The sequence below is a fragment of the Heptranchias perlo genome, chromosome 17 (assembly GCF_035084215.1).
Source record: "Heptranchias perlo isolate sHepPer1 chromosome 17, sHepPer1.hap1, whole genome shotgun sequence".
Lineage (NCBI taxonomy): Eukaryota > Metazoa > Chordata > Chondrichthyes > Hexanchiformes > Hexanchidae > Heptranchias > Heptranchias perlo.
This window is the reverse complement of record NC_090341.1, coordinates 7,546,420-7,570,836: the sequence shown is the minus strand read 5'-3', so window position 1 is coordinate 7,570,836 and position 24,417 is coordinate 7,546,420. Positions and strand designations below refer to the sequence as shown.

The 24,417-nt window shown below is 39.8% G+C and overlaps 1 protein-coding gene across 2 annotated transcripts in view; it reads left to right on the top strand.

Annotated features, from left to right (window-relative positions):
• The window catches only part of ip6k2b (inositol hexakisphosphate kinase 2b), a 31,750-nt gene extending 9,296 nt beyond the window's left edge, over positions 1-22,454 (top strand). For both annotated transcript variants that reach the window (XM_067998422.1, XM_067998420.1), the window contains 5 exons: positions 15,146-15,453; positions 17,711-17,933; positions 18,972-19,132; positions 20,105-20,280; positions 21,680-22,454. In XM_067998422.1, the coding sequence (XP_067854523.1) occupies positions 15,252-15,453; positions 17,711-17,933; positions 18,972-19,132; positions 20,105-20,280; positions 21,680-22,171 (1,254 nt within the window). In that variant the 5' untranslated portion in view covers positions 15,146-15,251 and the 3' untranslated portion in view covers positions 22,172-22,454. The remainder of the gene's footprint in view (positions 1-15,145; positions 15,454-17,710; positions 17,934-18,971; positions 19,133-20,104; positions 20,281-21,679) is intronic.
• The last annotated feature ends 1,963 nt before the right edge of the window (positions 22,455-24,417 follow it).

Sequence of the window (24,417 nt, the reverse complement as noted above, 5' to 3'; positions counted from 1 at the left end):
GTATATGTGTATTCTAAATGTAAGATTTAAATAGTCCATTCGTTGCACACTCCATTTGAAAATGTTTTGTTCTGTTTAATTCTCCTTTGCATTATCCAGCCTGCAGCATAATGAAATCTGGTGCAGCTTTCCAGTGAAGACAATAACTTTTTCCCCTCAACATGAGATTAATAATGTTTATGAAAGTTATAATATCATGTGTTTAGGTATGAGATGCCACTGTTTTTGCCATTTAATGGGGATAGTAAACTGGTGCCCTGAAGCTAGGTGGGTGGAGATAATCCAGTGTAATGGGGTTTTGAACTGAATGTGTTATGATGGATTGTTATGTATGAGCAACCACATTTTTTTTCAAGTAAGTTGCACTTGAATTCCCACAGTCTGCTGGGTGAGATGGGCAGTATTAGTGTACATTGCATTTAAAGTGTTTCTCAAAAGTCTTTTAAAGATGCACTCCAATATGGATCATCTATTCCCTTCCAATTTTCTCCTATAGAGTTTGTAGATATTAGCTCCATAAGCCCTTAAGACTGAATGCAATGTGAGTCGGGCAGTTCAAGAAAATAAAACTGACGTCCAGTCAATTTGAAATGGTTGCTTTTTTTAAAAAAAAACCTGGAATAGAGAGTTATCTGTTCTTTAAAAAAAAAATTCTGGTTCCCAAGATGCACTGTGAACATTGCATCAATTTTACACAGTGACATGTATATCTTCTAGCCCAAATTGGCTTTGTGTATTAATGTGTTGGGAAATTAAACTGAGTGAGTTTAAGCTCAGGTGCCTGTGTCCTGCTTTACTTCACTAGTATAAATTGGATCATCTAATTCCTATGTATATGTAGCCTTTTCTGAATGCACAATGACTGGGTTCATCTGGGGGCTATTTGTCAATTTCCTGGGATGCTATTTTTATGCATGCACCTTGCCCTGAAAATCAGACAGGGTCTTGTTCCATTACCTTTCAAAATAATTGGGACTTGAAGTACAGTTAGGTTGTTGACTCTTGTTTTTAATTCCATAGCAGTAAACATAATTTCAGTCTGTTACGTACGATGGCTTTGGACTATAAAATGTACGTGCTTTTTTTGTCTTGTTTACAGCATTTGCTTGGCGAGTAATAGAATCTGTTAGTTCCCAGAATACGTCAAGTGTGAATGATATGGGTGCTTTAGTAAATTCTATACGAGTCCTCCCATAGGTAGAATTTTAGCAGTGTTTACTGCCCTTATATGAAAGGATTAGCAGCACCATGGGTGTTTTGACTGGCACGTATCCAGACAAGATGAAGGCAATTGGGTTCATTTTGTGCAAGTCAACAGTATTTGAGATGGGGAATATTTTCAGCTTTGAAGTGGTGAGTGAGGTTTGGAGGAATAACTTCAACATTCCCCACCTTCTGATGTCATGTTATTAAAAATCCAGTGGTGTTTGTGCTTAAGTGCAGATTGAGTGAGTAGTTTATTTCACTTGCAGTTGTAGCAATGGACGAAATCAACTTGAAAAGAAACTTTCTCCTTTTTTTATCTGAAGAATAAAACCAGAAAATACTAGAAATAATCAGCAGATCAGGCAGCATCTGTAGAGCAAGAAAGAGTTAACGTTTCAGGTCAATTTGGCGGGGGGGGGGAGGAAAGAGGAAAGAAAAGAACAAAGGGGAAGGTCTGTGATAGGGTGGAGAGCAGGAGTGAAGGTGCAAGGCAAAGAGGGTGGTAAAGGGACGACTAAAGAAACAAAAGGTGAGTCTAGAGGAGCTGTAAACGGCAACAGCCATTTCATCTTTATCTTTTTTCCAAAGAGCCAATCATTTGAAAACTAAACAGGAGAATGGAATTTGGCATTTATAGTAACTTTAGCTACAGAAATGCTGCCTTTACTGTGGTGAGCGGCAGAACTAGTCATGATGTGCTTGACTAACCCCAATTCTAAGATGAATGGTGAATTGCCTTTCTTCGTACTTTTACACTTGTTCCTAGCCAAGTATCTCGATTGTTAAAAAAAAATTAAGTACTACGTAGTGTAAAATATTCAGTTCTGTCATGCTAACTGTTCATCCTTTTTGTTGCTAGATTATAAGTTTATACTGTGGTGGTACCACCCATGCAGTGTAGCCTTGTTGAGGTTGTGCTTTCTTTGAATATTGTGCTTACTGAGCAGTGGTTATAGATAATTTGTTATGTAATGCTAGCTTCAGAAGCTTGTCGTCAGTGGTTTTTTATGCAGTGTTGGCTGTTGATATACATTCAGTTCAAAATATTACCTGCAACTGGAATAAAGTCTTTAAATCTTAGTATTGCACAATGCTATGCTATTTTAGATTTTCAAAGTTAAAAAGATGTAGTTTAATCTCTCGATCAGATTTTTTTTTATTCATTCATGGGATGTGGGTGTCGCTGTCAAGGCCAGCATTTTTATTGCCCTTGAGAAGGTGGTGGTGAGCTGCCGCCTTGAGCCGCTGCAGTCCGTGTGGTGAAGGTTCTCCCACAGTGCTGTTAGGTAGGGAGTTCCAGGATTTTGACCCAGTGACAATAAAGGAACAGCGATATATTTCCAAGTCAGGATGGTGTATGACTTGGAGGGGAACATGCAGGTGTGTACAGCAAAGTGTGTACGGTGATGGAAAGATTGTTGCTGGGTTTATGGTGGAAGCCGTTCTTCAGTTAGGAGCTTCAGATTAAAATGTCGTCAATTTGTAAAACACTGATTCACTGAAATGTATCTTGTCATACTGATCCAAAAACTGTATTGGAGCTTGAAGGTTGTTCTCTCTTAATCCAACATGGTGGTAATGCAATGTTGCATTAAATCATGAGACTATTATCAAAGATTTTACTTATTAATCAGATTATATTAATTATATGATCAGATTGTGACCTAACTACTTGCTTTCCACTCATTAGATAGACCAATGTGCATTACCTTGACTGGCTTTTATAGGTATAGTATAAACTGCATTTTTTAGCAATTTGTGGAATTATTTACGCAAGCACTGGCATTTTTTTGCCCATCCTTTATACTTGGTATTTGCCCCTTGGGAAAGTTGTCTGGTTTATATCTAATTTGAAGAATGAATTATTAAAATCCTGAAGTGTTGCCTAGATCTGGATTCCATTGTACTTGATTTCTAGAAATCTTGCATTGAAATTTGTCATGGTTGTGATGTATACTAGTACTGATGCTGCTGTGGGCAGGCTTCACTTGTTATCCACGTGCAACCTGGGGTGTTGGCTGTTTTCTCTTTCCTGCCTTAATTGTCTAGGTACCTTATCTCTTGGGTGTACTTGGCACCATGGTGGTCAGCAATTTTTAAAGTGGATAATTAAATGAAGCAAATATCAGCTGAGCTTGGGATTTAACTTGTCTGTAGTCGTACTATTTGAGTCAGTACCAAGTTGAAAGTATTTTAACATTGAATTATTACAAAATCAATGTGGAACAACTTAATTGTTATGTACTGGATTTTGCAGTAATTGTGTTTGATGACTTGCGTAGAAATTATAACATGGAAACAGACCGTTGACCCAACCTGCCCACCTTGGTGTTTATATTCCACATGAGCAGTAATTCTAATCCCATATGTCTGCTCTGTACCCTATACCTTTTATCTCTCTCTTTCTTCAAACACCTATCTATCTAACCTATTCTTAAAATGTTGACATGGCTTCTGCTTCAGTCACTAACTCTGGTAGTGCATTGCACAGCCTCTCAGCCCTCTGTGTAAATAAAAATAAATTTCTCCTGTTCTCTGTCCAAAATCTTACATTTAATATATCTATGTCTACTTGCAGACCGTAGTGTGTCTTTTACAGAAATGGTACTTGCAGTAAAAGAAATATACTTGTCTTCGCACTGAGGACACCATCCAATGTGTTGTGTGGCACTACCACCGTGCTAAATGGGATAGATTCAGAACAGATCTAGCAGCTCAAAACTGGGCATCCATGAGGCGCTGTGGGCCATCAGCTGCAGCAGAATTGTATTCCAGCACAATCTGTAACCTCATGGCCCGGCATATTCCTCACTCTACCATTACCACCAAGCCAGGGGATCAACCCTGGTTCAATGAGGAATGTAGAAGAGCATGCCAGGAGCAGCACCAGGCGTACCTAAAAATGAGGTGCCAACTTGGTGGAGCTACAACTCAGTACTACATGCATGCTAAACAGCAGAAGCAACATGCTATAGACAGAGCTAAGCGATTCCACAACCAATGGATCAGATCAAAGCCCAGCAGTGCTGCCACATCCAGTCATGAATGGTGGTGGACAATGAAACAACTAACGGGAGGAGGAGGCGCTGCAAACATCCCCATCCTCAATGATGGCGGAGTCCAGCACGTGAGTGCAAAAGACAAGGCTGAAGCGTTTGCAACCATCTTCAGCCAGAAGTGCCAAGTAGATGATCCATCTCGGCCACCTCCCGATATCCCCACCATCACAGAAGCCAGTCTTCAGCCAATTCAATTCACTCCACGTGATATCAAGAAACGGCTGAGTGCACTGGAGACAGCAAAAACTATGGGCCCCGACAACATCCCAGCTGTAGTGCTGAAGACTTGTGCTCCGGAACTAGCTGCTCCTCTAGCCAAGCTGTTCCAGTACAGCTACAACACTGGCATCTACCCGAAAATGTGGAAAATTGCCCAGGTATGTCCTGTCCACAAAAAGCAGGACAAATCCAATCCGGCCAATTACTGCCCCATCAGTCTACTCTCCATCATCAGCAAAGTGATGGAAGGTGTCATCGACAGTGCTATCAAGCGGCACTTACTCACCAGTAACCTGCTCACCGATGCTCAGTTTGGGTTCCGCCAGGACCACTCGGCTCCAGACCTCATTACAGCCTTGGTCCAAACATGGACAAAAGAGCTGAATTCCAGAGGTGAGGTGAGAGTGACTGCCCTTGACATCAAGGCAGCATTTGACCGAGTGTGGCACCAAGGAGCCCTAGTAAAATTGAAGTCAATTGGAATCGGGGAGAACTCTCCAGTGGCTGGAGTCAAAATTAGCACAAAGGAAGATGGTAGTGGTTGTTGGAGGCCAATCATCTCAGCCCCAGGGCATTGCTGCAGGAATTCCTCAGGGCAGTGTCCTTGGCTCAAACATCTTCAGCTGCTTCATCAATGACCTTCCCTCCATCATAAGGTCAGATATGGGGATGTTCACAGATGATTGCACAGTGTTCAGTTCCATTCGCAACCCCTCAGATAATGATGCAGTCCGAGCCCGCATGCAGCAAGACCTGGACAACATCCAGGCTTGGGCTCGAGTGGCAAGTAACGTTCATGCCAGGCAATGTCCATCTCCAACAAGAGAGGGTCAAACCACCTCCCCATGACCTTCAACGGCATTACCATTGCAGAATCCTCTACCATCAACATCCTGGGGGTCACCATTGACCAGAAACTTAACTGGACCAGCCATATAAATACTGTGGCTACAAGAGCAGGTCAGAGGCTGGGTATTCTGTGGCGAGTGACTCACCTCCTGACTCCCCAAATCCTTTCCACCATCCACAAGGCACAAGCCAGGAGTGTGATGGAATACTCTCCACTTGCCTGGATGACTCAAGAAACTCGACACCATCCAGGACAAAGCAGCCCTCTTGATTGGCACCCCCTCTGTCACCCTAAACATTCACTCCCTTCACCACCGGCGCACTGTGGCTGCAGTGTGTACCATCCACAGGATGCACTGTAGCAACTCGCCAAGGCTTCTTCGCCAGCACCTCCCAAACCCGTGACCTCTACCACCTAGAAGGACAAGAGCAGCAGGTACATGGGAACAACACCACCTGCACGTTCCCCTCCAAGTCACATACCATCCCGACTTGGAAATATATCGCCGTTCCTTCATCATCGCTGGGTCAAAATCCTGGAACTCTCTTCCTAACAGCACTGTAGGAGAACCTTCACCACACGGACTACTGCGGTTCACCACCACCTTCTCCAGGGCAAGTAGGGGGGGCCTCGTCAGCGACGCTCACATCCCATGAACGAATAATAAATAAATAAATATGATTTGTACCTTTTCAAAAAAAAATCCTGATAACTTTCTACACCACTGACCTAATTATGGAGCTTTGATCAGTAAAATCTGCTTAACTCCAGAGAACAGTTTTTTCTCAACTGTCAAAGCTGTTTCAGTAGGAAAAGCACAATATCCACCATTATGTAAGCGTAGATCAGCACCGACCAAGTGCTTGCAGCTTTTGCCAGCTGCACTTATTTGTATAATTCTACAGGTTGTAGAAAATCATTTGCTATATTTTAGATGCTTGTGTCCATTCCTTTTTAAAGGGGATTTAAAAAAAAACTTTTAAAAAATCCAGGTAGTCTTAGACAGGATTGATGTGTAACATTACAGTTATGCTCACTCCCCTGATAGCTGCTTAGGTAGATTCTCCACTGTATCATCAAAAAAATTGCTAACTCATGAAGTGTTGAGCTAAGTTCTAAGTTTACTAATATTGTAGGATATCCTCAACTATTGTAGTTTCAAAACCTATGGGCAGTTTTTTTTTCCAATTTTGTGCAGGCTGACAGCTAAAGAAGCCAATGTCGAGACAGGAAACTGCATCTGCCCGTTTCAGTTTCTGTACGTAGGTAATGGAACTATTGAGAGCTGGTGGAAAGGTTAAGTGTTGGATTCCACCACTTTCAAAGCTCAAGTTCTTTAGTTATCCCAGAATTCAACCTATGGTTTTATTAAAATTGATTTCCAAGGTTGCTATTATTAAACATGAATCTGAGCATCTAGTTTCTTTTGAGGTTGTTGAACTAGAACAATCTGAAATTGCATATTAAAAAAAAATCAATTCTCTTGTACTAGAGTAAATTATTTTAGAAGATGGAGAGCAATATGTGGCATTTCTATTTCTGGAGATCGCAACTATCAAAATAAGATAGAAACTGATTTGTGTAAAGCATCTATATCTGAAGTAATTTGCTACTTGTTTTTCATCCTGAGGGATTCTGCAGTTTGAGGCTAAAGTAACTTGTTGGCACATGAGTCTCTTACACCTCTTAACACTACAGGCTGAACACTGTTTTGGATAATTATAAAATCTTTGCAAGGGCTTTTGAACAGTCAAGGCTTGTATGGTAAGACCGGTCTAACAAACAGTTCATGTGATGTCAGAGTTTTGGCATCAACGCGTAACATTACAATTCCACCTGCATAATCTGCAATTAGACAAACTCCAGCTCTGATGAAAGGTCTTTGACCTGAAATGTTAACGGTTTCTTTCTCCACAGATGCTGCCTGACTTGCTGAGCTTCTCCAGCATTTTCTGTTTATTTCAGCTTCCCTTAATACTTTAGTGATTAGACATCTCACAGTATGGTACTAAGCTATATGACTGGAAGATCCCAGGTTTGATCTTTAGTTTATGCTGTGTCACTTGATCTTGGCCAGGATTGTTGTTAGTGGCTACAACTAGCCTGCATGACTGTGGGATCCACATTAGGGTTAGGGAAGAAATCAGGCTGGGTTCGCACTCCAGAATGCTGTCCAGCAACTCCCGTGGAAGTTGTGTGCGTAAATATTAGATGAAAACAAGCAACTGAGTAGTTGGGCTTGGCTGTGGTGCTCTCCCCAATCAAATACTCTGCTGATATTTTCTTAACAGATTTTCACATGAATGTGTGACATAGAAAATAGGAGCAAGAGTAGGCCATTCGGTCCTTTGGGCCTGCTCCACCATTCAAAATGATCCTGGCTGATCATTTAACTTAGTACCCTGTTCCTGCTTTTTCCCCATATCCCTTGATCCCTTTAGCATTAAGAAATATACCTCTTTCCTTCTTGAATACATGTAATGACTTGGCCTCCACTGCCTTCTGTGGTAGAGAATTCCACAGGTTCACTACCCTCTGAGTGAAGAAATTTCTCATCTCGGTCCTAAATGGCATGCCCTGTATCCTGAGACAGACCCCTGGTTCTGGACTCCCCATCCGTCGGGACCATCCTTCCTGCATCTAGTCTGTCTAGTCCTGTTAGAATTTTATGTTTCAGTGAGATCACCTCTCCTTCTTCTAAACTCGAGTGAATATAGGCCTAGTCGACCCAATCTCTCCTCATACGTCAGTCCTGCCATCCCAGGAATCAGTCTGGTAAACCTTCGTTGCACTCCCTCCATTGCAAGGACATCCTTCCTCAGATAAGAAGACCAAAATTGCACTCAGTCCTCCAGATGTGGTCTCACCAAGGCCCTGTATAACTGCAGTAAGATGTCCCTGCTCCTGTACTCAAATCCTCTTGCAATGAATGCAGTGTGGCTGAAGTATTAGAGAATGCTGGCACCTGTGACACAAGAATCCAATTTTCAGAAGATAGATAAATTGGGCAAATAAACTTTTAACTATCTTTTTTGTCAGTAGTGACTGACTAGGCTCACAGCTAAGCTTTCTGATTGGTTTCAGTATATGATCATGTTCCAGTGTTTCTACTGTGAAAACCAATCATCTACTTATAATCACGTCCCCTTTCTGACTGGTTTGGTGTTTCCAATAATAAAATCAGATGCTTGAGGTGGTATAGGGGGGAGGAAATTATACTCCCTTTCGGCTGCTGTGAAAGTTTCCTGCTCTGCAGGTGCCCTACTTCTGTGGTGTTCCGTTGGTCTTCGTTTAGTTTGTAGGTTGTGTGCACCAATATAGAAAGACTGCCGGAATGGTAATTCAATCAAGGGAATATAGTCATAAACTGAAAGCAAAGCTCAGGTTATTTGTTTGAAACAAGAAAGTGGGATGGCTACCTGTAAACCATTGCCTTTCCCCTGACTCCAGGCTCCTCCCTGACAGTCTTAAGAATTTCTTAAACAGTAGTTTCACAGCTCTTGGTACAAAATGATTCAGGACCTCAGAATATCAGATTATTTTAGATGACACATGTCAAGAAACTTGCTATCTTTGTATAATTTCATGCTATATGTTCCTTGCCCATTTTAATAGCACTCGCGTTCCCTCTCGACCATAAGGTGTTTGCCAATGTAGTCAAATGCACCCGATCAGTTGATTAGAGTGTTAATCCTATTTAGGGTTTTACTGGTTGTCTTAACTGTATTTAGTTCTATTCTTGACACCTTGGATTGTAGCATTTTATATGCTTCACATGTCATTGGTCTCAAATGAATAAGAAACTGACAGTCTGCTGTAGGAATGTACTTGGTGGCATTTTTAGTTGTAAAATAAAAACAGAAAATGTGGGAAAGATACAGTGGGTTTGTCAGTATCTGAAAAAGCAATTTAGTTTCCTATTGCAATCATCATGACCTAATGCAGGTGTTGAATTACACTCAGGTTTTGTGGCAGTTAATTGAATTTGTTTAGCTTTATCAAACAATAGCTGTGGGGGTGTTAAATCAGCCTTATTTAGCAATCAAATATTAATGTTGGATGTTATTTATAATAGTCATAAACAACCCATGTACAGTTTGTGGAAGTGTCACCAACCATCAGAGACCATACATGGGACACATTTGCAAGTGATGGAAAATATATTTTCTGTGGCTAAGCAAAAATACTTGTCTGCATTATGAGCAAGTTTAATTTAGTGTAAATTATGGTAGATGATTTGGGAGAAGGGGCAAGATGTTGACAGCAATTTACCAGGGATTCACATGGCTGATTGGACCACAAAAGCGAAGTTCAGGCAGGATTGGTGCCCTGAATACCTTTTGTGTGTTCCATTCTACACTTGTATAATTTGGTTTTGTGACCTTCTTGCAGCTTTGGTGCTCCCAGTTCCATCAGGTGACTTTTTTAGCATTAAGAATCTTTAATTTTATAGTACGTCATATTGCCACGTGCAAGATGTTTTTCTAACTTTGATGTCAGTTACATGGCCAGCCAACAGGAAAAAAGTGTTTACTGAAAAATGATGTTTTACAAATGATATGCAGCACTTCAACCTGCAAATTACCTTGGATTAAACTATTGCACTAATCATTTGTAATCCAGTTCAAAATACACAATTGTGTGTCCAATTTTTGTTCAGAAGCCTGTTTTAATGGCTGGAAAAATATAATCCAAACAAGTTGGGGCTTGCTTTTCACCACTTCATTTTTGTTTTTTTCCTATTTACAAAATATCTGGTAATACTATACCTCTTCTGTATGGAGCCAAGTTATGTGTACTCTTATTTAATTTCTTAGTTGTGTTGTCTGAGGTTTTAGTTTGACTGTTAGCCACCAGCACCTAACCATTCATTAGATCACATGCATAATGAGCAAATAGTATGCAATTCGACATAATATGAAAGGAACCTCCTGTCATTGCGTGGATAAAGCTGACAGGTGAGATGGTGAGCAGGCGATAGACATTGCTTTCTGAGCTCCCAAATTTCCTCTTGGTGCTTGACATTTTAAGATGTTGTGATCAGTTACTGGTCCACTTTTCCACCAGCATCCTGTACAGATTTGCATGTATCTTCCATTTGAAGGTAAATCTGAATTGTCGATCCAAATTAATATCATTAACCAGTAAAATGTGAGATTGGCTTGGCTTTTTTTTTATTGCTGATACAGTTGGCTAGTAAATCAAAATCCCAAGTAGTCCCCATATCTTTTAAATAGAAAATGTCTTGTAGATTTGAAATTTATTCTCTGTTTAAGTGAAATACTCAAGGTCCATTTATAGCAATTTTAAGAAACCCATGTTATCACTATTGTAGTTTTTCCAAACAAGTTAAGAATTTTCCCTAACCCTGTTCTCCCCTCCTCCCAAAAAAAGTTTGGAACAGAAGTGCATATTGCTAGTGTCTACTTAGACTTTGTGCCAAACTGAACATTTAGTGCACCATATTAACTTTGAAAGCATTTCTGTGATGATCCTTGTTCTGTGATTGCTCACTTGCAGGAATTAAACATATTCTTGGATGATTACTGATTATGTTACATCATATATATCTAAGGATGCAGCTCATTAAATTGTAGTATTTTCACATCTACAATTATTGTATAGATTTATTTTTCTTATTAGTTGTATAATTTCCTACACCAAAAGGCCTCCTTACTGGATTGCTAAGCATTTTATTTTGTTTAGGATTATTTTTACCTTTGCCTTCCTGCCATATAGTTTATGCATTGTGCATTTTTTCCCTTTTCAGACTGTTGACAACTTGAGTTTCTGATCCAACATTTGACTTGCCTACATGCCAGAATTTGTATCTGATGTGCGATCACTGAGCAAAACACCCAGATGTTATGTTAGGGGGTAGGAACAACTAATGGTTGGATCCTGTGCTAAATAGGTGAATGGTTAATTTTAAACTTCCATCACAGTAGAATTTCTCACTCCCATGGGACAAAGAATCACTTTGTTTGCCAGTGTAAACTAAATTCAGAATAGTTAACAAAAGAGGCTGTTCAAATGTATTTTTCTCCTAAGTAGCCAAGTATTCTCCGGTGAAGAAATATCAAAAGATGAGCGTTTGAGTCTATTCAAGGTTTCCTAATTGTACAGTGTATGGTGCATCATTAAAATGTTTCTTTGTGACCTTGTGAGTCATGCCAATAGCAGTACGCATAACTTTAGAATTCTGTTTGAGTTTGTCTGGAATTTTATGTGAGGGTCATCATCTGGAATGCTGAAAGGGTGGTGGATGCAGATTCAGTAGTAACTTTCAAAGGGGAATTGGAAATATACTTGAAAAGGAAAAATGAGCAGAGCAGTGGGACTAATTGGATAGATCTTTCGAAGACCCGGCACAAACTTGATGGGCCAAATGGCCTCCCTCTGTGCTGTATGATTCTATGAACCCATGTAAAGTCCTGTTTTGGATGATTTGATGGAAAGATCCAAGTAAATATTGAAGAATGTTCATCTCATTAAATAGTCGGAGTTTCATTGGCTGTTAATTGATCATGACAGCCAGCAGAATAAGATTTGTAGGGTTTTTTAATGGAGGGGAATGATAGGTGGTAGTGGTTGCAAATTTTTTGTTTCTTTGCCATATTTGTAAACTATCACATTTGTAGATTAAACATTTTTTAAATGGGGCAACTCAATACATTGGGGGGAGGGTGTAGAAGAAAGAATATAGTTGTAAGTTTTGTGACCAATAAGTTGGCACTAGCAGTTGAACTTTTTATTGGCTGTATCTGTCAAAGCCTTGTGCACTTGTACCACAAGGTTGTTGCAAACTAACTCTCACAGCATTTTAAGTATCATAATTTGTAAAATTGTTAATCTTATGGAATGTTATGTTCCATCCTGACGCCATGAACTGCAACCACATTTGGCATTCATTTAAAGCCTAATGTTAGCTTTGACTTCTGGACAACTTGGCTATGTAAATAAATTGAGTTTTGTGAGGACTGTGGGTTTGCATGTACACTTGTTTCCACACACTGGTATCCATGCAACGTGCCTTAATTTCTATTTGTACAAATAGAAAATTTAATTTTTCAAAGTGAATATATTGTACACTTTTTCATATTCTGTTGAACTCAATGCCTCATCTCAGGAAATGGCTTATCTTCCCATGGTAGCATCATGCTAGTGTTACGACGAAAATGGGCGTGCCCTAGTGTAGTTCGATTTGCAATCTGCTCCGTAAGGTAACCTAAAGTAGAGTAGGAATAGGAAGGGCAAGAACAGCCAGGACTTTTACTTTATATATGTATACAAGTAAAGTAAGTATATTTTGCTTGTATATGAAGATTGGCTGCTTGTGCACATTACCAAAGGACAACCAGTGCCTATTAAATTTTCCAGAAGGAAAGTTGGCTCAAAGAAAATGGATGGTGACAGAATCTGATCTAGTGGTCACTACATTAAAAATTGTGGAGAAAACAATTTGCTGCATATTACAATCATGTAATACTGTACAGAAAGTTGGGTGTACTTAAAGACTTATTTTACATCTATATTGACCATCTATAAAGCCCTAGAGCAAAATGTTCTTAGTGTGAGGAATTATTTTAAGCCATTGTACTTTGTATCATTAAGGTGAAATCCTTCAATACAGCATTGGGATTAGCAAGAAAACTTGATACAATGTTCATTCAAATAATTAGATGCTTGATAAAATAGGGTGGGGAAGAAGTTGGTTTGGCATAAACTACTGTACTTTTTAAAACGCAGAGATGTGATCTGAGTCTGCTGGCGGCCAGGTATGCGGTACAACTAGATAGTGGTTCCGGTCCAATATTTTAGTTCTTTTAAGTCTTCAAAAAACTGCTGGGTCATGAAAAGGCCTGCTTAGTCAATTCTCTGTTGGAATGAGTAGGGTCGATTTTTGCATCTGAAAGAGGTAACCAACCACAGCTAAAACCTCATAAGAATGTAAAACTTATTAAATGTTTCTGACACTATTCAAATTTATTGAAGCAAAAATTCAGTAATATGTTGCATTCCTGCAACTCTCAATTGGTTCTGACCAACTGCATTGCATATATTCTCCTCCAGCAGCACAGGAACCATTGTGTTCTGTCTGCCATTTGGTCATCCACCAATCTCATTCAAATTGTCATCTAGCTGATTTTTAAACGTTGCTACTAAACATTGTTCTGAAACTGATTGTAGTTGAAGAGGAATGTTTGTTGCTGTGAACTGTTGTGGTTGTGTTGGTTTCATTATTGAGGTATGCATGTAATGTGACTTGTTTTCTTGCATGCTTTTAGACAGCAGGGGCTGTGGCCTTTAGTTTTTCACCTAAATTAGTATTCAGCAGTGAGCTTCATTAGCTCATGACTCAGCAGATGGCGCTACTTGTTTGTGCCTGTATGTTCAGTTATGAAATCCTTTGTATTGGACTTGAGCTGGCTCTGAATTGTTACAAAATTTATTGTACTTTGTCCTTTACTGCTAAGTGGAGTGATCACTCTATGCCCTTTGCATTCCCGCCCCCTCCCTTTAAAAACTCGCCAGCTGTAAATAGATCATTTAAGAGCGAACTTGTTAGAGGCAGATGTGTAACGGAACCACACCGCTGAATTTTTTTGATTGTATAACCCATACTGCTTATCCCTAGATTTTGTGCTGTTAGTTTTATTTTCTAACTTGTGATTCTGGAGGATTGTCTTGGTCTGTTGAATGCCTAGGAATTTTATTACAAAACACAGACTGCATTGCTGATTTTTTGTTGTATATTTAAACTTTTGCTACAGTAATTTTACAGGAAGCAAACCTGAGGATACGCAGATTGCTGGCTGCTTTTTTTGAAATTGCAGCATTTGTTCTACAAAAATGACGACCCCAGAACATGTATCCCGACTTATAGCCAGTTAATCAAGCCATTAAAAACTGTTGAATTTTATTTCTGAAAATAATTCCCAGTAATTGTATAATCAAAGTGGTTAAAAGTCGACTGTAACAAAGCATTTCCTCGACCGTTTCTTTTTGCTTTTATTTTGTGAACGGTCGGGGTTAATGAAATTCTAGTTATCAGAAGAAAGTCTTTTGTAACAACCTAACAGAAATCTGGTAGCCACAGCACTGAAGTACCAGGCTCCCAGCTAGAAGAGCAGAGTTCAATTCAGTTTCAACTAACCTTTCCAGTTCCTTTTTAAGAGCTTTTTTGCTAGTCTTGTCTGGGAGAGGATAAAGAACACGTTGATTTGCGAGGTGTTCCTCTCTGCATTACTGAAGTGTTGAATATCTAGGTGCATGCTCGTCTCTCTTTAAAACTTCTATATTTAAGAAAGCATCCTATGCATTAGTAATCTTTTGCTACTTTTTAAATCTTTCACTAATCTTGATAAAAGACGAGGCTATTGCCCTTTTCCAGGACAGCTTAGATCTCTGTGCATTGTTGAAGTGCATTTATGTTGCACTTTAATCCTTTCACGATAAGGAAATGCTGTGAAGTGGATGGAAACCAGCTGAGGGCAGCGATATTCTGCAGCTTTCCCCACCCCCTCATTCCCTGTTTGGCTCAGTGCCACTGCCTTCCCACTGAAAGTAAGTGGCTGTCAATTGGTCACACTTTATGACTTAGGAGGAATATAATTGGATCAGTTTTTTTTTTGTGTGTGTGACCTCACAGTTCAGTATTTTATGGCTCTTCCCAGTGTTTCAGCTCAGTTGCGTCTCAGCTCACTAAAGATTGTTTACTGGAATGCTTGCCTGGCATACTTCAAGAGGAAACTGTATTGGCTGTGTTGTTGAAAGAACCTAAACCTTGGGAATTTCATTCTTATTGCAGGATCTTGGCAGTACGTTGACCGCCCAAGGAAAAAGAAACTCCAGATTGGTATAGCCACAGTCTTCAAACAGCGTGCTGTACTTGTTTTGTCTAATGTGCTTTAAGGATGAGCCCAGCGCTAGGAGCAATGGAAGTGGAGAACTATGCAAAGGGAGTCCTCCTAGAGCCATTTGTTCACCAGGTTGGAGGGCATTCTTGTGTCCTCCGCTTTAATGACAAGACCATTTGCAAACCCCTCATTCAGCGGGAACACCAGTTTTACGAAACACTGCCTCCAGAGATGCACCGGTTTACACCACAATATAAAGGTAAGTACAAAAACCTTTTCTAGTCTGAAAAATGTATACATGTTCAGTGTTTGTTTTCTTTCTTGCTCTTGTACAAAGTCTGTGATGGTGTTGGGGTATTTTGGGAGGGCGGGGAGAAGAAATTTTGTCTCTTGTTTTTGTTTTAAATTTATCAGATGAAAGCCGTGATGTGACAGGTGGGGCCCAGTTGCCAGCTAGATCGCAGTGTAGTTGCGTGACGCTTGAGTAGCCTGTATTCTGCTATGCTTTAGTGGGTCTGCTGATGGAGGTAAGTTCATCCAAGGTGGGGAAAATGTTAAGTATTTGTAAAGTGTTTTAGGCTTAAACATGAAGTAGATTTTAAATAAATAATGCAGTTTCTAAAGACTTGCCAGTGTGCAAAATTGTATGTTTTTATTAAATTGAAGTGTAAATGAAACCACTGGAGCTTTTCTCTCTCTAACGACTTCAGTAGGCTTTAGCAGGCTTTTTAAAGTTGAGGTAAGAGCTGGAAAAGCTGCACTCAGAGCCAGCCGCCTTTCGTCTAGAGAGAACGGGACCGACTGGAACAACTAGCTCCACCAGGGTGTGTGAGTCAGCCAGTTCTGTTGTAGGCTGTAGTTGGGGAAGTTCCTAGTACAGTAAGTGACAACATCTGGATGTTGCAATCTCACATGCAGTTTTTATTTAAGAGGGAAGAAAATAATGTGTGGAAATATGTTCACAGATTTAGTTTCGATCAGAAATTTGGAGCAATAAAGAAATGTAAAATGAATAGGTTAAAATCAGTGCTGGGTTGTGGGAATAGTTTTTTTTTCCTTAACAGTAATTTATAACATTCATTGGAATGCTTTAATGTGAAAGATTAAGTTGTATATTTTCAGAAAGACATAAGCTTTTAACCTTGTGTTGCAATGAATAATGGTTTTTTAGATAAGCAATCACTAACAATTTTGTAAAATGAAGTTTTAGAATAGAACTAATTTGGGTTAATAATGTGTAAAACATGCATGTTGTAAATTCAGAATTCTTTTTAGGGATATGTTGTCTTGTGCTTTGGGGGAGGTGGGGCTCATAGCTCCTCTTCGTCCCCTCATGTTTTTTTTCCAGGATAAAGCCCTAGGCCTTGTCCTAGCTTCCCTTAGTTAACCCTGCCTGTCTGAAGGACAACCTGGGTTCCACCACCCCCTGGTTAGGTCCATTCTTGATGTTTACTCCATGGCCAGCTGCTCAGTGCACGAAGCTGGGACTCTGAACTACGGGTTCCTTCATCCAGAATGCTCTGTCTGGCAGTCGTGCAGGATGACAAAAGACCCATTCAGACTGCTGTTGGACTGTTCAAAAAAAAAAGACGAAGTTAGGATTGAAGCAGCAGTCAACCAACAGCTGAACCAAATTCTTTGTTAACTCATTGAGCCAAACCAGAGACTGGTCTCAGATTTACTTACAGACCTCTTCAATGAACTTGCCAAGCAGCAAGCACAGGTCATTGACTGTGGGGGAAAAATGCACTACATCTACAATGAATTGCAGAACAGTAAATGTAAATATGAATTGGTGTTTTTTTTACATAATTGGCAATAATTGCAATGTAATGCTTTTTCTTGATTTAATCTTGTAATTGTATGTAGAGTTTATGGGGGTTTGTTTAGTAGGGATTATGTGCTGGCTTGTCTGTCTCATAATTGCAGTTTACCTGAGTTTGACAAAGCTTTACAGGATTCTGTATTTCACTCTGTCAGAATGTTGCAGCAAGCTTTGTATTCACTGTTCTGCATCAGCCTCTTTACCATTTGGCTTTATGAATTGCATTGCTATGGTCTGTTTCATAATTGGGAGAACTATGATGCATTGGCCTCCAAGATTTGGATGAAATGGTATTTTCCATGTTGCTCGATTGCATAAATTTCCTCAATAAATTGCACAAAAAATAACTTCAGTTCCAATAAACAACTTCCTCAAGCCTATTTGTCTCACTTGTTTTATTGACTCCTATTTTTTTATCTGCTGATGTATGTGCAGTGTTTGGGGTGGATTGTTTTGTATAAATTGGAAGTTTCTTTTTTCCAGGTTACAAAGGTGTCTGTAGTTTTTTTTTGATATTTGTTAGGTTGAAAGACGACACAACTGCATTAAAAACTGAAGGCTTGGGTAAGCAAACAGGCTGTTTTGTTGTCGCTGTTACTCTGTACAATCTAGCGACTGATTTAGTTGCTAAGGTTTTTATATCTGCTTTCTGCTCATCTGACGATTGTTGCCTTTTCTGTTCTTCTTGTAGGAGTCGTTTCTGTAAGTTTTGAGGAAGATGAAGAAGGAAATCTATGCTTAATTGCCTACCCATTATCAGGGGACCAAGCCGATTTGGAAAACGTAGATAACTCCGAATGTGAACCTAAAAATAAGCTAATAAAATGGAGTAATAAAAAACCTGTATTACTAGAAAATGACAATTATGGCAAGGAACGGGTCAGGCAAAACAGGAAAGAAGAGAAAATGAAAAGGTTGGTTTCAGAAGTTGAAGCAATTTTTTTTTTAATTCCATGGAATTGTAAAATGAAGCATTATATAACTAAACAAAGTGTTAAAATGGAGAGTATATTTTTAAACTGTTGGGATGGGACTGTAGCAGTTTCTTTGATCCTGCATGTGCCTATATTCCTGTAACTGGTTGGACCTAATCTCTTAATGTGTCTACACCACAGTGGAACTTGTAGAAAGCCTGCATACTTTGTCTTTTATTTCTTTATTGATAGTTTAAGGGTTGAAGTGGCACAGTCTGTCAGCTGTTAATTTTTGGTACCACTTTTCTATTAAATAATATGGGATTAATGGCATTCCTTATTGGAGCTTCTGTTAAATAGTTATCACGCTGTGTTTTGGCGAAACTGCTGCAGGACGAAGCTGTGTCCCAGTTCTTCCCAAAAAGCCAGTCTTCTGGAGGGTAAATTTTGAGTTGAACAGGTCAATGGTGGTTTTTTCCATGCACCATTCACTCATTTACTACACTCAGTCATCAAATGGAAGCTTTTGATTTCCTCCAACATGCCACTTCAATACCATAACAATTACAAATCATGTTTTTGCATTTTTTTAACAAAAAGGAAATACACACTGTTCCTTTTTAAATACATGAACACTATTTTGTTTTTAACCATGATGTGGAGATGCCGGTGATGGACTGGGGTTGACAATTGTAAACAATTTTACAACACCAAGTTATAGTCCAGCAATTTTATTTTAAATTCACAAGCTTTCGGAGGCTACCTCCTTCCTCCTTTCCACATCGTTCACCTGAGGAAGGAGGTAGCCTCCGAAAGCTTGTGAATTTAAAATAAAATTGCTGGACTATAACTTGGTGTTGTAAAATTGTTTACAATTGTTTTTAACCAGTAGGGAGATGCAGATTTAGGAGGTCTGCTTTGCTTGTGGTGTGCAGATTAAGAACTATGATGTTTTACATTTCATGTCATACATGTAATAAAATTCTCTATAGAATAGAGACTCAATTTAACAGTGAAACTCTGATTCTGTCTTTGTAGCCATAAACTAGACGAGGAATTTGAATCAAAGAAGTCTGAGGTGTTGTTTTATAGTATCGAGAAGAAGTCGGGGAAGGTAAAGCACAACCCTTGGAGTATGAAGTGTCACCAGCAACAGTTGAAGCGTATGAAGGATAATGCCAAACATAGAAACCAATATAGTATCCTTTTCTCCACTCTAGCATATGAACAAAGCGCTTGTGCTCGTGCTCCCTCTCTTGCTTCCCTCTATTTTAGTTGAAGTAGTTGGTACATTTTAGTAGCTGCTTGTGGGAGAGTGCATTGATTGGGTATCTTGGCATGGCTCTGCTTGTGCTGGCAGAAGTGCAGGTTGAGGGAATGAGGCAGCTTGCTTGGTTTGATTTCTAGAGATTGGAGGGGGGGAGGGGGCGGTGTAAGTCCTGTATACAAGTGATCATGTCGATTTGGTGGTACCGTTTCATTTTGGGTGTGGTTTGTGCCGAGTGAGCCTCCAAGAATGGATCCCGACTGATGGTACTTGGTTCCAGTTGGAGACTGAACATGACTTTGTTTTGATTGGCGTATGTCTCACTTGTGCTATAGTCACCCCACTCTCAACCAGGAATCGGGTCTGGTTAAAAGTCTTAAAAAAAAGTTTCTATTTTTTTGTTAAAAGTACTTGTGTCAATATGTATCTAAAAGATCCCATGGAAAGAAGGGCAATTTTTCTTAAAACAGCTGGTGCCATATTTTTTCCTAGCTCAGGTGCTGCTTAGTTAGAATTCAGAAGCGAGCCTCTGGGAGGCAAAATGAATTCTAAAAGAAGTGCCATCTAAAGCACGGTGAGGGGTTTGTCTAGTTTCGGTTTGACGTTATAGATTTGGAGAGGAAAAACTAATCCCCATCCATAAGATTTCTTTTAAGCTATTGAGATTAATTGTACTGCAGACAAGGTTTTGCTTGTTTAGTATACTGCTATAAAACTGATTTTATATTTTACCCATTTGGGTTCATTGCGTACGTTCAGTGAAGTTTACAGTGTTAGTATGTTAAACTACAACATGCCAGTCAGTCTGCGTAATGGTTGGAAAACCCACACAGGCCCAAACCCAAACCAGATTTTAACTAATTCTGTTCTGAAAATCTGTATGTTACCTTAACCCAACTGTCAGAATTTATTTTACTGGAGAATTTAACCTGCCGGTATGAAGTCCCATGTGTCCTGGACTTGAAAATGGGAACACGACAGCATGGGGACGATGCTTCTGAGGAAAAGAAGGCTAACCAAATCCGTAAATGTCAGCAGAGCACTTCAGCTGTTATCGGTGTCAGAGTCTGTGGGATGCAGGTATGTATACTTATTGCGATATCACGGCCACGTTTTAACGGGGGGGCGGGGGAAGAAGGTTGCATTCAGTCTGTTGTGGGATAACTATATTGGGTGTAGCAGATTGAAAGTAGATGACCCTGGGAAAGGAAAATTTGTAGTAAGTGATTTTTTTCAATCATTTCTGTGATTGCAGAGGATCCCCTGCAATTATTGATGCACTCCTAGGGCACACCTCGGTCCTAACTTCTGAAAGACAGAATCAACTACTCATAAGTAAAATAGTGCTATCATTGCAGAAAACCTTTTATATTAGTGTTCAATACCATATACAATCCTAGTCAGTCAACAAATGCAGAAATCTTGTGAGCTGCAATCCCCTCGTGGACTTTGATCCTGCTTTGAAAACCTATTCAGTGAAACAGTTTTGTAACCAGCTGATGAGTTAACATAGTTCCAGATCTCCTTTCATCATAAAATGTACATTGGAGAAATGTAAACTTGAATAAAACCATTTGAAGTTTACAAGTTTATTCAGTTGTATAGTATTGCTAAGTTTCTAGAGTGCTCTCAGCAGCTAATTACTAACAGTATACTTTAGTATTGCAAGTGTACAATTTTAAGCCCTGCGGTTTCTTTACTGTAATCAAAATACTTGCTTGGCTAAGTGCAGTGATTTAAGAAAAAAATCTGCATACCGCCCTTAAGAACTCGATTGCGCAACTTTCTTGGTAGTGTTTGTATAATATCTTGACTTTTTAATTACTTAAACAAGCAAAGAAAGATGTTGGATGGGAGTGGTATAAATATATTGTCAAAGTTGGTGATTTTTAACAAAAACGGCACAATCCATGTGGAATATGTTCAACATTCTTGGTCAAGTTATATGGAACAACACTGAGGTCTTTTATTCAGTTCTCACTTTGCCACTTTTTATGTAACTGAAATATATCATGCAGTGGTTTAATTAACACAAGAATTTGTAGTCCTGGGATGTTTCTACCAGCCATCCACCACGTTCTTTCCCAGCACAAATGACCAATAAGTCCTCTTAATTGTAGGATTGCCATTGGCCATTTTGTAATCCAAAGGTATAATGACCAATTTCCCTGGAAACGAGTTGGTACCACGTTGAACAAAGGTGCAGAGATATTTGCATGCACTCGTGATTTCATTGGTGCAAGAACTGAGTTGCTATGCACTTGTGCGAAAGGATGGCCAGTAATGTCCAACCAGTTGTGCTGTTTTTAAAACTGGGTTTTGGTGCTGGAATTCACGCTATTGGCAATTGCTGTTCCTTGCTGATGCTACACGGTATGTGAAGACTGAGAAGCTTGAAGCTTAAATACGACAAGTTTAGAAATTTTATATAATGGGAAATCTATTATTTTGATGTTCAATGTCATTATTTTCTCACTAGGTATATCAACTAGACTCTGGCCAACTCATGTTCATGAACAAGTACCATGGAAGGAAGCTTTCCGTACAAGGGTTTAAAGAAGCACTTTACCAGTTTTTTAATAATGGGAAGTACTTGCGCAGGGACCTGTTTGAACCTGTTCTTAAGAAACTGTCTGAACTCAAATCTGTATTAGAGAAACAGGAGTCGTATCGTTTCTACTCCAGTTCCCTGCTGATCATTTACGACGGCAAGGAGTCTACACTGGATTCCGATTCCGAATACTCGGAAGACCTTTCGGAAGAGTCGGCAGACGAGTCTGCGGGAGCTTATGCTTACTCGAACTCCGGCAGCAGCATGGTTGATGTCCGAGTCATTGACTTCGCTCACACAACGTGCAAGTATTTTGGTGAAGACAGTGTAGTCCACGAAGGACAGGACACTGGCTATATCTTTGGACTTCAAAATTTAATAACTATTATTAAAGAAATAAGAGATGACAACAATGAATAAAGTAGAAAAGCATAACGCTGCTGTTGTGAATGGGTTTTATTTGTAGTCAGATTATCGACTGACCAATCTCAAGGTCTTGACATTCGTGGACCCGGTGGTAGATACTCATCGGCAGGAGACTAACGGAATGGGCATTTCCTACATTGGCGCCGGAAAATGGCACTTGCAGATATCTATTTATTTTAAATATTTCACGAACATTCCATATTATTTGAGATGTCAAATACCTCTGTATTCCTGTGCGTAACTGTTCATAAATAAATAAAATCTTGTTTTGTGGTAAGAGTTTCTCATGGTTTTTTTTAAAAACTAATTTTTAAAATTTTGAGACCTTTAACAAACTAATCTGTTTTTTTTATATAGCTGGCTTCTCCAGTTCAGTGGGATGAAAACAACCCCATTTACTGACTGAACAATGAGAAGGCTGCCCAGCCATATCTGAAAAGTATAGTCGTAGGCAGTTCCTCCGTTGCCAGGCCAACATCTCAGTTGTTGGCAATGCTGATACCATCTCTCGTCACTAGAGTATTTAAACTTGCTGGTTTGGTTTTGAGCTGAGATTTTTGTGTGGATGCAGCTACTTCAGCAGAGTTAATACTGCTTTTATATTTTGTTTACAGGGGTACTCGGGCAGCTGGTTCCTGGCTGATGGGACTTTCCTGCAGCCAGTGACAACCCCAAAGCAATGTTACGTTCACTAAGACAAGAGACCAGGAAGACAGTTTCTTTTTGTTAAATTTACTTTTGGGAGGTGGTTGGTGCTACAACAGGAGATGGGGAGTCAGCAGTCCATGTCTCTGCTCACCTCAATATGAAAGCGGCTTTAGACTACCTGTGATGACTGAATCTTTTACCAGTGGTTTGAGATTTCATTCCACAATTCTGTTTTATTAAAAAAAAATCCTTGCTCACTGTGTGTTTTATGTATCCCGTATCCTAACTCTCACCAAGTCCCATTCACCCGTCACCTCTGCGCTTGCTGAGTCCCAGTCCGCCAGTTTCAATTTTTAATTTCTCACCCTAGTGTTCAAATCCCTCCACAGCCTCGCCCCCTCCCTATCTCTGAAACTTCCTACAACCCTCTGAAAACTCTTTGTTCCTTCAACTTTGGCTTCTTGGGCATCCCTGACTGCCTTGGTGGCCGTGCCTTCAGCTGCCCAGACCCTAAGCTCTAGCATTCCATTCCTAAACCTCGCTACCTCTGCTCCTTTTTAAGAGGCTGCTTAAAACCCACGCCTTTGACCAAGCTTTGGTCACCTGTCCTAATGTCTCCTTTGACTCGGTGTCAATTTTAGTCTGATTACGCTCCTGTGAAGAGCCTTGGGATGTTTTACTACATTTAAAGGTGATATATAAATGCAAGTTTTTGTAGGTAATTTTGATGTCACCCCTCCTTTCTTCCCCTACCTCCCCCCACACTAATTGAATCTGATACTGAATGGATAAATGTTCTATTTAGCTGTGACTGCAAGGGAAATTGCTGGTTATGGTTGCAACGGAACTTTCTCTTTCTGCCCCCTCCCCCTAAAGTATGTATGCTTAAGGGCGATAGCTATAGTAATGCAGGTCTGGGACACAGGTTCCCAAGGCTGAATGTAAAAGCAGTAGCAAGAGAGCGCTCTGCTGGAACTAAAGTGCTATGTACCAATATAAAGGTACCTTAACTTTTCTGTCTGCATTTGTGTTAATGGAACTGGTTCAAAGAGGTTGAAATAGTATTGTCTGTACGATTGAGGTCTCATTTAATGTAGCATTCTAACTTACGGAATCATAGAATGATAGAGCACAGAAAGAGGCCATTCAGCCCATTGTGCCTGTGCCCACTCTTTGAAAGAGCTATCTGATTAGTCCCACTCCCCTGCTCTTTCCCCATTACCCTGCAAATTTTTCCCCTTCCAAGTATTTATCCAGTTCCCTTGTGAAAGTTGTTGTATCTGCTTCCACCATCCTTTGAGGCAGTGCATTCCAGATCATCATAACTTGCTGTGTAAAACCATTTCTCCTCATGCCATTAAAGTGCTATGAACAGTCTGAAATGTTTTGGCATTTAATGATCTCTAGGAGTTATCTTCATTTTCACTGCATACATTTCCCAAATTTCTTTCCTCTTTCTCTAACCAGTGATTTATGTTGGGGTATGACTGCATAGGTACCAGCAACCCTTCCAGTAGCTTGTCCAAGTAGCCATCCTTGATGACAATTATTGGTATGCAATTTAGGGGCTGAAGGGAAATCACAGCCTGGGC